We start from the raw sequence: 17774 nt of genomic DNA, 5'->3' as shown, positions 1-17774 counted from the left end.
CCTAAATCCCAATCTCTTCTAAGTGCTATATAGCCGTAATCGCCTTGTGCTTTCTTCTTTTCTCTCTCCGAAAAAAAAATAAATGCCCAACCACTTGAGCTAGACGGTAGAGCGACGGTCTCGCTTCATGCCGGTCAGCGTTCAATCCCCGACCGTCCAAGTGGTTGGACACCATTCCTTCCCCCCATCCCATCCCAAATCCTTATCCTGACCCCCTTCCAAGTGCTATATAGTCGTAATGGCTTGGCACATTTCCCTTATAGTTACCTCCGAAAAATATTATGAAGAAACGACGAATAAGTCTACGGGGAACACAACCAATATTTCGGATTATAATTCTCTCCATTGAAATTGAAATTGAAATAAGCTTATTGAGGTAAAATACACACAAAGGGATGAGGTAGCTCAAACTATTCTCACCCCGTTCAGTACATCGTGTCCATACATATATGAACACATCACAAACAATAAACATATTGTCGAACATTCCGAGAGATAAACATATACATTTCCTCCTTTACACAAATAGTATGGTATCAGACGTACACACAAATACTTTTATGACTTAGGTATACTATATAAACAATTTGCAAGAGACATGCAGATAATTCAACAAAAGATTACAGTCTTGGTGCAAAATTTTTATATCTCTCCAGAATGTCATTAACCTTTCCGTTGTGACACATCCAGGCTATTTGTTCAGGAACAGTCCTTATCTCAGTGTTTCTATATACATTAATCAACGGACAATCAAGAACATAATGGGTGTGGGTGTGAGACCTTAACATACCACATAGTTTACACTTGGTGTCATTATCATGAACACCTATCCCATATTCCCAGTAATATTTGTACCCAAGCCTGAGCCGCATGTGTACAGAGTCACTCCAAGCATTTCTCCTTTTACCATAAGTGAAATGGGTGTTTTGACTCACATACATGTAGTGTTGCATGGTTTGGCTTCCCTCATACATTATACCTCTTCTCCCCACTTCTGCTTGTGCCTGAATATTTCTGATTTTGCTTCATATTTGTCTCATTGTGAAAACACATTCGATGTCAACTTGTGGTTTTGATGTGGCGCGTTTGGCCAAGTCATCCGCCACCTCGTTGAGCACTATACCAACATGAGATGGAATCCACATGAATTTCACATTGTGACCTTTCAGCTGTATCTCATTTATCCTTTTCTTACAATCGTCGACTATGGACATGAAGACTGGATTTCGACTGTTTAAGGAATCAAGTGCTCCTCGGCTATCGACAAATACAAAAACATTTTTGTCGTCACGACGTACTTCCTCCAAACAAGCCAGAATGGCCTGCAGTTCAGCTTGTGTGGATGATATATATTTACTAAGTCGAAGTACAATTTTCCTGTCCACAGTCCCAAACTCAGTATATTCCCTTATTAGGACACCACACCCTGCCCTGCTATCCTCCGCCACCGACCCGTCACAATATACATGTAAACTGTTGCCTCTCGGTAACCCAGATATCATGCTTCCATACAAACACCGTAACTGTCCCGGTTCATGATGAATCTTTTTCACCTTGAGGGGTACAAATTCGACGTCTATTTTCTGTACTTTCCAGGGAGCAGACCTGTTACACTGGTGAAAGGGTTTACAACAGTCAAGTACATCATATTCCCTGAGGTCATGAGCTAATCCCCTCGTGTAGCGTGTCTCCTTCAGTTTCCTGGAAGTGTATACGTCACTTAAGCAGGTCTGAACGCTCTGAAACAGCTTATCCCCTCCTTTTCTAAACATGAAACGAATAAATTAGCGTTAATGTCACGGACTCTATCATACACACTCGGCAAATTTAATTCCATTCTCATTATTTCAGTCATTGCATTTCTTTGACATCCAAGAATAATCCTCATAGCCTCGTTCTGTATCAGCTATATTTTTTTTAATTCTGCCTTGCCCTGTGTAAGACAAAACGGGTGCTGCGTAGTCTATCAGTCTAGCTCCATGAGCTTGCATGTACGGTGAAGTTAGGCTGATTGGTCGGTAGTTTTCTGCTAAGCGCTTTGTGCCATTTTTGAAGATGGGAGTAACAGTTGCATATTTCCAATCTACTGAGATCTTCTCTTGGTCCACAGACTTTCTGAATACAGCAAACGAATGGATAGTCTACTAGTTCAACTCCACCGGAACGAATCTACCTCTGGCTCGTCAAGGAATAGGAAAGAGGACAAGCTCACTTCATATAATTACAGCAGTACGTAACACCACACATTGGGTAAACATTGGCAGCATATGAACAGCTTTTGGAAACGTGGATCTATTCAAAAACTTTATGCAGTCTACCTTAGAATATGCAACGCCGACATAATAGAGACCGAAGCACTACGAGGACAGAAAATGGAACATCAAGCTAGAAACTTTAAAGGAGAGACTAAAGCGTAGGGGATGGTGAATATGATGCACTCACACACACGCAATACGTTCATATTCTTTACGAATTCCGCCGCTCTCTACAAATACCGGATAATGTGAAAGGACGTGCAGGTCATGAAAGATGAAGGCATGCATGAAAGCCTCTCTCCCTTATAGTCACTGATATAATTCCCGTTGTCGGGGACAGGAAGCCTGTATATACATGTGAAAGAACTTTAATGGTCCGCAAGCCAGTAAATGACTAAGAACTCTATGGCTCGACCAGGAATCGAACCTGCAGACGAGGAGTCACAATAAAGTGGCTGAATTATGTTGACCAAACCACACACTAGAAAGTGAAGGAACGACAACGTTTGGGTCCAAAGTTGGTCAACAAACAGTATTGTTTGAAAATAGCAAATCATGGGTTAACATTTAGGGGGTAGGTTACTTGGAGTTAATTAGGTAGTACTTAGTTTTTCTCTTTAACTGGTTGAGAGAGGTACAGCCTTTGACGTGATTGTGAAGGTCATTCCACATTCTGGGTCCATTGATTTGTAGAGCATTCCTAGTTTGGTTAAGTCGCACTCTTGGAATATCAAATAGGTATTTGGTTCTGGTGTGGTGCCCATAGGGTTCTGTTTCAATATTTTAGGAAGCGTTGAAGGTCAGGATTGGCATTACAGTTCAGAGTTTTAAATATATAGAGTACACTTGAGAGGATGTTCAGTGACTTAATATCTAACATATTGAAAAATTTAAACAAGGGTACCGAGTGATGTCTGGGGCCAGAGTTTGTTATTGTTCTAATTACAGATTTGTGTTGAGTAATTAGAGGATGTAGATGATTTTGGGTAGCAGAACCCCAAGCACAAATACCATAATTGAGATAAGGATAGATGAGAGAGTAATAGAGCGTTACCAAGGCAGGGCTAGGTACATCAAGATTATAACATGCTTAGCTGAATGAACTGTCGGGTTCAATCCCTGAGCCCATTATGTGCCTCTGTAACCTTTTCACTACCGCCCACACGATTAGTATGGGATGCATAATAAATAAACTAAACTATATACCTGTACATCCTCTAGAAGGTCAATCGTTCGACTTTTGGGGGGACCCTCAATACAAGCCTAAAGCATGTGTATACACATGCTTCCTCTCCACGGGAATATTAAATATTATTTATCTTATGAAGAAGATTTATCTTATTTATTCATCTTATTTATCTGACTGAACTTATAAAAGTTCAGTCTGGTAAATCAGTATAGTTTGCGTTTCGTATTTATTTACATTTTCTTTCATAATTATGCACCCAGTTAAAGAAGATCATATTTACTGGTAAACTAAAGTAAAAAGCTAAATAAGCATTTATCTGGCTTGAATCTCTTCCCTGGAATTTAATAAACATTACTTTAGTTATTTATGAATGTTGATTCTTTATTAATATTATAACAGAGTACGACAAGTTGAAATTGTTCAAATGTATTATCTTTTCCTGTTTATGGTGACAAATCTAGCTTGTATAAACAGCTTTCAAGTAACACTGTGTGCGTTAGTGACTTTAAATAGTACTCTCTTGTAATCATCAAAATATGTACTTAGGTTCACGTAAATATATCTCTGGTACGCCTCATCTTGGATTATTGTATCCAAGCATGGAGACCTCATCTTCAGAGAGACATACACCATTTGGTCACCATTTGGTCCGGGAGACATCTCCCGTCACGCAGGGTGCAGTCGCGCCTCCACAAATCTGTATCAGCTCTTGATACTGGTAATGGCTCAAAAGGGCCACCACTTACGGGCTATTTATGCCCGTGCCATCTCTTGGGTGGCTTAATCTTTATCAATCATCAATCAGAGAGACATATCTCATTTTGGAGATAGTTCAACGCCGGACGACAAAAATAATTCCTGAACTAAGTTGTCTCTCATACCAGGCACGGTTGAGGGCCACAGGGAGGGATGCTGGAGGAGAAGGTAGGAGAAGAAGGAGAGACTGGGAGAAAGGAGGAAGGGGAAAAGAGAGGAGGTGGAAGATTGGAAGAGAGGGGGAGGGGAAGGGATGAGAGAGACCTGAGTACAGTTGGGTACCCCATCTAGTAGGATTATAAACCCGGGGAACCGCTTACCCGCAAATGCTGTAAATATAAATATATTAATTCAGTTTAAAATTCAGGAACAAAGGGGAACAAGAATCTTGAAGCTTGAAGGTAAGTCTGAAGAGACAGTCAGGTAAACGATGTCCAGCACTATCTACTTTTTTTTATTTTGCTTGGAAACAATCTCCACCTCTGTGATACATTCCTCCTATGGTGGTGTTAATTATTTCTTAAGTAATGAAATACATTCTTGCAGGACATCATATTTTGTAACAGAACATAAATTTCTCATATATGCCTACTTGTTATACATTAAAAGACATTGTTCATTTCTTCCCATCTTTTGAACTTAGTGGATTAATTCGTTAGCTACCCCGCCTCTCATTAGCCACATCCACGAAGCCACATTTTATGTCAAACTTGACCCCAAAACTCTAAGAATTGGGGTCCCCGTCCCCGTGGCGTAGTGGTAAGACGCTCAACTGGCGTTTCGCGAGCGCTTTAGCTTGGGTTCGTATCCTGGCCGTGGAAGATTTACTGGGCGCAAATACTTAACTGTAGCCTCTGTTTACCCAACAGTAAAATGGGTACCTGGTTGTTAAACGATTTGGCGGGTCGTATTCCAGGAACATAGGATTAAGGACCTGTCCGAAACGCTATGCATGCTAGTGGCTACACAAGAATGTAAGAACTCTTGTATATATAAATAAAATAAAAATATATTCTATCCTCATTATCTCAAACACAGCACTTCTTGGGCATCCTAAGGTTATTCTCATAGATTCGTTTTGTGCCTTCTCTATATTTTTGTCTTGTTCACCTCTACAAAGACCGGCGCAGCATAATTAAGTTACAGCTCCGCTCCTGTGCCAAGTAAGTCTACTACGGGCTCACCATAGCCCGTGCTACTTGGAAGTTTTTGTTCTAAACCTAGAAGCTGAATCTTAAACAACAACAACGCAGCATAATCGGTATAAGAAATCTCACAGTAGTTATGTATATCCTGCGTAGCACTCTCTCTACAACATGCCAAGGCTTTTAAAGATTTTATAATTTCTTTCCATACTGACCCCCCAAAAAAACGGTTCAACATGGCTACCAAACTCACATGGGTATATTCATATTTCATTCACTAAGGCCATCGGAGCCTTGAAACGCAAGCAGCCCTTAACCTAATGAGTCATCAACATATTATTATATTATTTAACTCTTTCTAGATTTTCGTTTTTATTTATAATTATGATAAACTTCCAATTTCTACATTCAACCCTAGCTTTATCTTCATTAACTCCCGGCTGCATATTGTAAACACAGGTCTCCGAATTTGCCCAACACCGTTTGCATATTTAGAATATCTTTACCCTGAAACAAAATGTCATCGGCATATATGGCTGGAGTTAGGCTGTTTGAGTATCTCTCGGATGTTATCCAATTCATTAGTATATTAAACAGGGTGGGACTTAACACCCCTCCCTGAGGTCTGCTGAACTCAAAAGATCTCACACTTGACATACAACCTTGACACCACACGTGAGCCTTTCTTCTTTTTTTTGAGATATATACAAGAGTTGTTACATTCTTGTACAGCCACTAGTACGCGTAGCGTTTCGGGCAGGTCCCTGGAATACGATCCCCTGCCGCGAAGAATCGTTTTTTCATCCAAGTACTACGTTTTACTGTTGCGTTAAACAGAGGCTACAGTTAAGGAATTGCGCCCAGTAAATCCTCTCCGGCCAGGATACGAACCCATGACATAGCGCTCGCGGAACGCCAGGCGAGTGTCTTACCACTACACCACGGAGACTGTGATTCATGAAGATAACCCTCCCGCCGATCGGCCGAGCGGACAGCACACTGGACTTATGATCCTGTGGTCCCGGGTTCGATCCCGGGCGCCGGCGAGAAACAATGGGCAGAGTTTCTTTCACGCTATGCCCCTGTTACCTAGCAGTAAAATAGGTACCTGGGTGTTAGTCAGCTGTCACGGGCTGCTTCCTGGGGGTGGAGGCTTGGTCGAGGACCGGGCCGCGGGGACACTAAAGCCCCGAAATCATCTCAAGATAACCTCCCTATCCAGCACAATAATCTCTTTAACACTAGTTAGTTCACACAATGTGACTTTTGTATAGCTTTATCAAAGGCTCATAATTGTAAGTCATTATCATTACACAGACATTCAATAACAGAGGCGAATCCGAACAAGTTACTGGACAACTGATGTCTTTCCATGTATAAAAGTGTACATCAAATTTTCCTCTCATATCAAAAAATCGAACACGGACCACGTAAGATACAGGGGTTTCGTTCTATTGACTTGTCAGGGTGGTACTGGGACCAGACCACCCATCCCCAGGGATAGATTTACCCAGAAACAGGTATAGATTAGCTTAGAATAGTCAGAAGGATTAAGCGGTCAGAGAATAACTATGAAAGATTAAACAAAAGCCGCATTGAACAAACACATAATATATGATTATAATATTTTAATGAGACATTGTAACCCTCAACCCCCCCCCCCCCCTTTAAGAAGGCTTGGTCGACGACCGGGCCGCGGGGACGCTAAGCCCCGAAAACACCTCAAGGTAGGTAACCTCCCTATCAGAGTTTTTTCTTAAACTGTTGTGCAATATTATAACTTAAAAATGAGTTACGTTTGTACATACCAGTACTAACATTGAGAAGATTTGGACACTGTTTGATCAGGGCAAACTCAATCAAATTCCGTTCCACGAAACCACTGCAGTTGGTAATGCTTTTCGATCCTTCCCAATTAATGTGGATTTTCCGCATACAAATGATCAGACCACGAAGGAAGAAATGAAACAGGAATTTTCTTAGTACTTTTGTATTTAATAATACATCTTCAGAAGAGTAACCCTTCTGAAGATGTACCATTCTGTTATGTACTCTCATAAACCCAATGTAACTTCTTGTATATATATAAATAAAATAAAATAAAAATTATTATTAAATTATTATATATGAATAATTTAATAGGTTCCGAATGACATTTGGGTTAATAGGTCTTTTGAAATAACTTAATTCTTATGTTCTTACCAATCGTGGGATTGCATAATTGTTTCAATCGTCTGTTAGACATAAATGAATGAGTTTGGGCGGGTATAATAAATATGCGTAGTTAAAAAATATAGATGTTTATCACTCAGAATGATCAGTAATATGTTGATTATGATATGTAATTACCTAAATGTAATTACCTAAGTGTAGTTACAGGATGAGAGCTACGCTCGTGGTGTCCCGTCTCCCCAGCACTCTTTGTCATATAACGCTTTGAAATTACTGACGGTTTTGGCCTCCACCACCTTCTCACCTAACTTGTTCCAACCGTCTACCACTCTGTTTACTAAAGTGATTTTTCGTATATTTCTCCGGCAGCTTTGTTTCGTTAGTTTAAATCTATGACCTCTTGTTCTTAAAGTTCCAGGTCTCAGGAATTCTTCCCTATCAATTTTATCGATTCCTGTTACTATTTTGAACGTAGTGATCATATCACCTCTTTTTCTTCTATCTTCTAGTTTTTGCATATTTAATGCCTCTAACCTCTCCTCGTAGCTCTTGTCCTTCAGTTCTGGGAGCCACTTAGTGGCATGTCGTTGCACCTTTTCCAGTTTGTTGATGTGCTTCTTAAGATATGGGGACCATACAACCGCTGCATATTCCAGCTTTGGTCTCATAAAAGTAGTGAACAATTTCTTTAGTATTTCTCCATCCATGTATTTAAAAGCAATTCTGAGGTTAGAAAGTGTAGCATAGGCTCCTCGCACAATGTTCTTAATGTGGTCCTCAGGTGACAGTTTTCTATCTAGAACCACCCCTAGATCCCTTTCTTTGTCAGAATTCTTTATATATTTCTCACATAATTTATAGGTTGTGTGAGGTCTATGTTTTCCAATTCCACATTCCATAACATGGCATTTATTCACATTGAATTCCATTTGCCAAGTGTTGCTCCATATACTTACTTTGTCCAGGTCTTCTTGAAGGGCATAACAATCATCTAGGTTTCTTATCTTCCCCATTATCTTAGCATCATCAGCAAACATGTTCATGTAATTCTGTATTCCCACTGGTAGATCGTTTATGTAGACAATGAACATTACCGGTGGAAGAACTGGACCCTGTGGTACTCCACTCGTGACATTCCTCCAATCCGATACCTTGCCTCTGATTACGGCCCTCATTTTTCTGTCAGCTAGGAAATTTTTCATCCATGTTAGTAGCTTACCTGTCACCCCTCCAATATGTTCCAGTTTCCAGAACAACCTCTTATGGGGAACTCAGTCGAAAGCCTATTTTAGGTCCAGATAGATGCAGTCAACCCAACCATCTCTTCCCTGTAAAATCTCTGTGGCTCTGTGTAAAATGTGTGTGTGCATATAAGCACGTTGTATTGAACTGGGTGAGAATAGCTACCTCATCCCTTTGTGTATGTATTTATACCTTAATCAACGTAATTTCAACGTCAATTTCAACATGCGTAGTGGGCCTACGGGTTTATAGGAATTAGGGATAGAAGGCGGCCGGACGGGCCGTGCTCTGTGGACCAGTCCAGCCTGGTGCTGCCATCTACCCGCACTCGGTTTGTTTTGTTACTGGCAGACAGGAGGGTCCTTGAGTTCCCCCTCCAGCAGTCGTCCCCTCTCATACCTTAGTGTGGATTAAGCCCTCCTTCTGATTGTTCCCCATTCCGGAAAAGAAGAGCCTTGCAGTGATTACCAAAGAGACAGTCTGTCACTTGAGGCTGTCTGTAGTCAGTGTGTGTGGGGGTTTGAGAAAAAATTGTGATTGTGGAAGGGAGAAACTTTCACAGTGTGTGTGTCTCTTGGTGCTTGGCGGACCAGTGGTGTGATTTTGGTTGTCCTTGGCTGGGCTGGATGACCCCCAGTAGCACCTAGACTGTTCTCACAGCTTCAGTGGTACGCACTTGGTTAAAACACACACACGTTACCACCGTTGTAACTTAGTGTCTAGAACTCAAAGTCGCAGAAACTTTTAAAGAGCTGCATCGACGCTCTTTCTTTCAAGATCACACTGTTTACATCGCAAGACACAGGGAATGTGGTTTAGTGTATAACTGTGGAGGAAACACTCTTAAGACAGATGGCAGTGTTGGCAAGGTTTGTGGGTCTCTGCTTCACCGCCCTAAAGGAAGAGAAACTCTGTCTAACACCAGTGCAGATAAGATTTCAGTAACAGTCAAGCCTTTCTTTATTTTTTAAGTTTAGTCAAGAAAACGAAAGTGTCTTCCAATGTGTCGGTCAGCAACAGCAGTTCGAGTGATGAGATGAGCGTGATGTCAGACGGTGGGGGGCAAGGTGGAGGCGAGTCCAGCAAGCCATACGATTACTTGTTAAAGTTTCTGTTGGTGGGCGACAGCGATGTTGGCAAACACGAGATCCTGCAGCCCCTCGAGGACGGCTCCACCGAGTCCCCCTTTTGTGTCGGCAGTGGTGAGCATAACCAAAGTATTTGTTGTACAAGTTCATGGACTGTGAGAATAGGTTATGACACGCTTGATATCTGGAGCTTATTTCTTTTTATGTGAAACATTAACTATTGCCAAGGCCTATGAATAATACATGTACTAGTAAGCATTACTAGAACGTTCTACTTGGGTCATGATATTTAGTGCTAATTTATTTTATGTGAATTAGACTACAGCCAAAGTTTCTAATTTGCATACTAGTAAGCAATGTTGCATTCAGCTTAATAATGTAACAGTATCCATACCTTTTGGTTAGCTTTACATGATTCTGAGGAGCAAAGCCCCACTTTCCAATCTCTGACCAGGCCTCCTGGTTAGTGGTCTGTCAACCAGGCTGTTCGATGTGGCTGCTCACAGCCCAGTGTATGAATCATTGCCCGGTTGATCAGATATTCTTTGAATTGAGTAACATTCCTAGATTAACTTACCGAGTACTCGGTTCAGAAAATATCATGACAATGGGTGGCATCAATCCTCAACCCACAAACACAAAAAGAAAGGAAAGCAGTGATGTTTCAGTCTATCCTGGAATCTTTTATAAATTTGTGTCAAGAAACATGAAGATAGAGAAATACAAAAATAATGCAGTAATTTATAACTTTGTATAAATGTTTAAAAAAAAAGGACACTGGCAAAGTTGTATGTGTTTTATGGATAGCTTTATTAATTTCATGTATGTTACCATTGTGTACTTTTTTGTATGATGTAAAAATAGTATGATTAAGATTTATTTCTAATGTACTGCATCGGGCATCACTCAAGATGGAAATATTTTGAGAGTTCATTTCTATATTTTAATTTCATTAAACATGCAGCATATTGCCTATATCAGCCATGGATAGTGCTATATTATGTTGAAACACTAGATAGTGGATGCCATGTTTTATTTACACATGAACAGTGCTAATGCATGTTGGTATTCACAGGCCACAAGACTACCACCATCCTGCTGGATGGCAAGAGGGTCAAACTGCAGTTGTGGGACACTTCTGGCCAGGGACGCTTCTGCACCATCATAAGATCGTACTCACGGGGTGCTCAGGGAATTCTGCTCGTGTATGACATTACCAACAAGTGGTCCTTTGAGGGCCTAGATCGATGGATGAAGGAGATTCAAGAGGTTAGAAATTTAAATATTTTTTCATTATATAAATATTATTCAACATTGAAATTGAAATAAAGTTCTTGAATTTAAATTCAAGAACTTCTTTCTTGAATTCTAACTGGTTTCTGACATTATCTGTGCTATTCCACTTGGTTATTTTATAAGACATGACCCTGTTGACCTAGGATTAGGATCTCGCACCGAGCAGGTCAACTGTCAGCTCTGTCACAGCTTAGAACTTTTCAAATTGTCCATGCCTGAACAAAATGGTACTAATAGGACACTGGAGAATACACAGTTCAAACCCGATTGCTGCTAGAAAGCATTTTCATGCAGAACTCAAACTCTTTTCTTAGCATCAGTAGGACTGCCAAGCAGTGTTCGGGTTAACTACCAAATGATCCATTATTCTAAGCCATTATCTATTTTGAGTTAGGTGACTTGTTTTAGACTGAATGTTTCATTGTACAGTCCCTGAGTGTGCTACACGCTTCCCCATTACCTGTTGCTTCAGAGGAGATTTGCTCTGAGGTGCCAGTTCCAGCCTGGAGTTTTTTCACATTTCCTTCTGTGCTTCGGGGAAACCTGTTTTTCCTTTGTATGATGCATTGGAGTTACCATATATGGATATTTTCCCCCCTTCCCCAGTTTGGAATTTGGGTCCCTGTTCTGTACTATACAAAGTTTTTCCGGTAACAAATTTCTCCAAATTTTGAGTTTTTGCTATAATGATGTCCATTTAGGATTTTTGTGTGTCTCACTTTATATACATTTTATGAATACAGATAATGCAGTTTTAGCAGCCAATAATTTGAGATAGAGTACAGTATGTAGATTAGTTGAAAGTTTGTTGGGGATGTCAAGAAGACTGCCAAAAGTGAGTATGGACAAAATTAGATATACAGAGAAATCCTAGATAAATTTGATTACCCAATCTCTACTATATGAACAAAGTTAGATGCATTTGTAATGTTAGGAGGATGGATAGAATAACCTTACAAAGTCATTGGAAGATGTGTAGGCCTGGTGTGGGTGTCTGTTTATTATTAGATTGTGGAGAGTACTGTATATTGAGATTATTTGACATATTTAACTAATGTATGATGATAAGAATGGCAAAGAAATGTGTTCAAGCAAACTTCAAAGTAGGAGGAAGAGAGAGAAGTACATAGATTAAGTACCAAAATGGCTTGGAAGTGTAAGTATATATATTACGTATACTGTATATATAAAGCTATATCCTACATAATAGATGCATGTAAATTATTTATATTGCATACATTGATTTCTTGATTTTTTTCCCAGCATGCTCCTGGTGTTCCTAAGGTATTAATCGGCAACCGACTTCATTTGGCATTCAAGAGGCAGGTAAGCCAGAGTCAGGCAGAGCAGTATGCTGCCAAGAATCATGTGAACCTCTTTGAGGTCAGCCCTCTGTGTGACTTTAACATCGTCGAGAGCTTCACGGAACTGTCGAGATTGGCTCTGAAACGCAATGGTATGGAACGCTTGTGGAGAGCAAATAAAGGTAAATGGAAGAGTGTTATGGCTCTGGTTTTTAATCCATTCTGTTTTCAGTTTTATTTTTGTCAAGTTAGCGTGCAAGTTAAGGTTTCAATGAATTTTGTTATAGATGTGCTATATACATCATTTGTTTAACAGCATAATACATATATTTTAGGCATTATGAAAGTGTTGGACTAAAGGACAATTATAAATTGTGCTTTACTTGCAATGGTCAAAGACGTTGAGATTTCTTTTTACAATGCATGGCAAATGTTTGTCAACATCTTTTTGGTTTTAATCCATTTTTAATGGCATATTTTGTTACTCTGGTATTTATAACAAAATATAATTTACTTGTTTAAGTTTGGAATGGGTACATCAATGTCATAGTTACTAAAGAAAAGAAAATAGGTACAAACATTCCTGATCTTAGCCTTGTTGTAGATGTATATGTACTTGTAACTTGTGGTATTGTATTATTTCATTTTGTTTATAGTTATATTACACTTTACAAGATAAACTTGAGTGCCAATTATATAGTGGCTTCTTTGTTGGAGTCAAGCTTATATGATGATGTGAACCACTTGGGAGACACCTACTCGTGAGTGATTTCAGAAGGCTCGACTGGGCACTAATCATTTTGCCTGAGGCTAAGTATTGTGCCAAGGAGCGCTGGGGTTAAAACAAATGAATCTACTGGAGGTTATTCTGGGCTTAGTATATTAATCTTTAGTGTTTTGCTAAACATTTTCTGATTTGCCAGAGATGATTGAACAGTTATTCACCATAGCGAGTGTGAATGTTAATGGTTCTAAGAACCAGTTGAATAGACTGTTCAGAAATTAACTTTTCATCTAACTTTATTTTTTACGCGGTTATTTGAGGGCGGGGTGATCTGACCACTATCCATTTCTCTTACCCTCCCCTCCCCCCCTCCTTTCAATCTCAGGGCAGAGGTAGGTAACTATTAGCATTTTGGATATTCTGTAACCTCTTAACGATGAAAACCTTGAATACAAATTCCGCAAATAGAAAGTTTCCTGACACCCCTGTACTCGCTACACTACTGTCTGTATCTTGAGATAGACCATCTTGGTTATACCTCTCTTGATCAGCTAGGATAAACATTTTATTCTTTATTATACTGCATAAATATAATTTTCCTTTAGTGATTTAAGGTATGGGAAATTCTTCTCAAAGTATACAAATTTCCTCTACAGTGTTAACACTCCAAGAATTGTGCAGTCGTGCCATTGTGGCGACGACTACAGTGTATGGGATTGAGCACCTGCCACTTCCGCAGCCGATAAAGTCGCATCTGAAAAGTTACACGATTCACAATCACACAACCCGACTCAGACAGGTGAGTACAGTCCCCACCGCTGCATGCATTCACCACCTTCATCCCCCCCCCTCTCCTCTCCTTCATCATATTAAATTACTGGATAATATTCTGCATACTGTATATGTATCTAAATATTTTCATGTACAGTGAGAACTCGCTTGAATGTAAATCAACTCGTCGTGCCCAAGGCAATCCATCCCCCAATTGGAAAAAGAGGAAAAGGATGGATGATTTTGTTAAGATTAAGATGTATATGCTAACTGAATGGCAGGTTAAATTACTACTAAAATGTTATTTTTTTCTTTAATTACAGGGAATCCCATTAACAGATAAACACAAAAAAAAGCACCTAATGATTCCCGGTGACACCACAACGTCTTGTGTCAACACTTCTACGTGCACTATTTGCTAGTCACCCTCACCACCTACGCTTCACCATCACCTGCTGACACCCCCTTGAAAATATGTAGGATTCACCATTTAGTGCTGTTAACTTACAGTACCATAGAACTCGAGTTTTTGCCAGCTTACTGCTATCATTTACCTGTAATCCAACAACATTCTTTGGTGTTGCATACAGAAATATTGACACTTCATACTACAAGAAAATATGTATTGTGAATAGCACTCCTTCTCCGAGGTAAATGAAGTTTAGCAATTTTCTGCTGAACAGATATTACAGATAGTCAGAATATGGTAAATAGTGTAGTAGTATCTTGTTTTCATCTAGTGTTTTTTTTTTCAATATTAATCCAGAAAAGTAATCGGTGTATATTTTAGTGGCAGTTTAGAATGAAATTCTTTTAATTATTTGATGAATGTCTGACACTCGTTTTGTTAGGGCTCGCACACATTTTGTGTTTAACTATTCTATGAATGCCTACGGGATATGCAAGTCGGCTATCATGCAGGTTTCTTTGAATATTAGACTTTGGTAATTTCTCTGTGTGAGTTTATTATTAATACTGATAATATAATTGTACAATTAATTTTTAAGTTACTTAAAAATTTCTTACGAATGAAGCTTTGGCAATGCTGCTGCCAAAGAGGAAATTAAGTTGATTAAAGCAATAACTTTGGTGAAGAAATCAACCAACACTGCACAGTTTAAGTGAGAAATTGTGCTCGTGACAGTATACCGAGAGTGAAGTTAGTGGTGTGGACAGCTTACTGCAGTGTTTTGGGGACCTGTGGGTGGTGAAAAATAATTGAATTGTGATAGGAAAGTGGAAATTACAATTAGATCTCTTGTGATATCAAATTGAGACTTGCAATAAGATCTTATGATATTGTGGGATTTGTCTTCTGACATGGGGCAAATGTCCATTGGGTAACTAATATTTTAGGGTATAGAAATATGTTTATAGTCTCAAAAAAAAAAAAAAAATGAGTGCTCTCAGAAAAAATATTTCGTCTTGCATCTGCTGTTACTTCTTTAAACTTAGTCTTGTTATTCTATGAAGGTAGAAAGTGTCAGCATAATGAGATATATTTTGTATATAGTATTGTACTGTATATATCATTTACACATATTGGTGGTCGTATGATAAGCCGTCATAAATCACCGGGTCATGTGTTTTAAGTGTAATAAACCCTGTCTCCATATGAGGCTGCAGGAAGTGTGAAAAAGGGGGTAGCATGTTACTCTAAGGAGGCCTGGTTGAGGACCGGCCCGTGGGGACGTCAAGCCCAGAAATCATCACAAGGTAACCGCAAGGTAGATAATCAAACACAGTAATAGGAAGTGGAAAATTTGTTGCAACTATAATTGTCAAGTTTATTGATATTATTATGGGAACTTTGCAGAGTTGAAATAGCTTGGAATTTTATTGGAAATAGAGAGGTCATATTGATGTGGATAACGAAAACTTAAAATACAGAACTTGTCTTTGAACCATGGCTTTCTCCACGTACTTGGCTGTCAGCAGTTCCTTCTCATAGCTCTACGTCACTTTAAGCTTCTTGGTTTTTTTTGCAAAGGCCAATGTTCACCTAATAAAATATAGATTCAACTTTTTTGGTCGTTCATCTTTTTCTGTTTAGCGTGAAGTTATTGTATACCTCTGTTACTTGGTACTCATTATTATTGTAGATGTTTATATGATGGCAGCTGTTGCTATGATTAATAAGTAAACGTATAATTGCCCTGTTTGGAGGGAGATTTCTCCGTTGGAATACTACTAAAAGCCTTTTGTATATTGTTTGTAGTTAGACTATGTTTATCAAGAACTGTAAATACATTGCACTCCTAATGCTTGCAAGACATTAATTTTTGTTCCAAAAACTATAATCTGATGTAGTTTTGAAGTGTTACGTAACTCTGGATAAAATATGAAATAAAATAAGAGACATGAATTAAGGTACTGTACATTAAAGTATTACATTAACAGAGGAATATTATATATCAAACTTTTTATGCTATTTATGGTCAAATAAATTACTTTATAAGAAAAATACACACATTACATAGATAATTACACTTACACACACACACATGATCATGACACAATGTGTTAGGTCCTTTTTTATTGTGTAATTACTGTAGTTAAGACGTGTAATCATAGATTTATAATCTCAAGGCGTGTTTTACCTACAGATGTTTAGAAATATTAGCAAGGATTATATTCATCTTTGGATTAAATTCTGTGATCTTAGATTTAGGAGTGGCCAATGATTTAATGTTGCACAATGAAATTACAAGAATGCAATGAATCTATGAATAATATATTGAGGCTGTATAATTGGATCACACATGCAACCCCTGAATGTCTTGGGCCGACTGTGTCCTGGAGGGATTGAGGGGAACAAGTTCGATTCCTTTGTATGGCCTTCATAGCCTCAAAGCAATTTAATGTTTCGTTCATGATTGTTTGGAAGGGAAAGATTCCAAACCATTGTTAATTTTTCACTAGTTTTCAGTTCAAATATTGTAACATGAGCAAGTGTTGCATCCAAATGTTAGTAACTGATCACAGAGTTGATGTTGAATATATGACAATGGCTTTATCATAGTTATATTTTTGTATATTTTTGCATAAACAGAATTATAGTTAGTGAACTTGACTAATGAAAATGAGCAAGAATAGACGTGGACTAATACACTGTATCTGTAATTCAGACACCTAGTATATACATACTTGAGCAGAATTTATGGCAGCATTATTTAATGTCATTTCACTACTGTATTAAAGTACTTGGTTGGCTAACCAAAATGTGTGAAGAAATGATAATACGGTTCAGTGCATGCAGATACCTCATTTGTTGCTCCTAACGTTTACTTCCCATCTTATGTTGAAAACATTCCTCCCCGCAGTTGACACTATTGAGATTAATGAGAACCAGCTTGATATTTTTTTGGGTGGGAAGAGGTGTAATTCTGGAAACTTTGCAAAACGGTGGCAGTTGTCTAACCATTTGTGTAGCATCTAAGGTAATGTAGTGTTTGGCATGTCCGCATACTCTGGCAACTTTACAGAATCTACTGTACCTATGCAAACCTACATAACCTCCAGGAATTACATGATTACCAAGTTAAAAATAAACTGCAGTAGGTACTCTGCCTTTGTTCATTTTCAGCTAACAATATTGTCTTTGCACAGAGAAATCACATTAACATGATATTTCCACAGGATTTGACTAGAGCACATCTGGGAACATTCGGCTCCATAGGTTCGAACCCTCGTCAAAGCTCCTGTGGATTTGTTAATACCTGTATTGTCTTGGATAATTACATACTTCTTGGCTCATTTAGTGGCAATTTTATCTTTTTTCAGACAATCACTTTTACTTAACTAAAGTACAGTATACAGTAGATCACAGAAC

The 17774-nt window shown here is 38.8% G+C and overlaps 1 protein-coding gene across 1 annotated transcript; it reads left to right on the top strand.

Moving 5' to 3' along the window:
* Positions 1–9085: 9085 nt before the first annotated feature.
* Rab40 (RAS oncogene family member Rab40) lies at positions 9086–17494 on the top strand. Its single transcript, XM_045732153.2, has 5 exons — positions 9086–9961; positions 10923–11116; positions 12407–12629; positions 13828–13970; positions 14266–17494. The coding sequence occupies exons 1-5, from the start codon at positions 9796–9798 to the stop codon at positions 14362–14364; spliced, it is 825 nt and encodes a 274-aa protein (XP_045588109.1). The 5' UTR covers positions 9086–9795; the 3' UTR covers positions 14365–17494.
* The last annotated feature ends 280 nt before the right edge of the window (positions 17495–17774 follow it).

Source organism: Procambarus clarkii, chromosome 89 (genome assembly GCF_040958095.1).
Source record: "Procambarus clarkii isolate CNS0578487 chromosome 89, FALCON_Pclarkii_2.0, whole genome shotgun sequence".
Classification (NCBI taxonomy): Eukaryota; Metazoa; Arthropoda; class Malacostraca; order Decapoda; family Cambaridae; genus Procambarus; species Procambarus clarkii.
This window is presented reverse-complemented; position numbering and strand designations above follow the sequence as displayed.

Excerpts from the sequence above, each read along its gene's own strand:
- Rab40 (XM_045732153.2), top strand. The coding sequence starts at position 9,796 with ATGAGCGTGATGTCAGACGGTGGGGGGCAAGGTGGAGGCGAGTCCAGC. Across the intron at positions 12,630-13,827 it reads CTTGTGGAGAGCAAATAAAG|TGTTAACACTCCAAGAATTG; the intron begins GTAAATGGAAGA and ends TTTCCTCTACAG. Across the intron at positions 13,971-14,265 it reads ACACAACCCGACTCAGACAG|GGAATCCCATTAACAGATAA; the intron begins GTGAGTACAGTC and ends CTTTAATTACAG.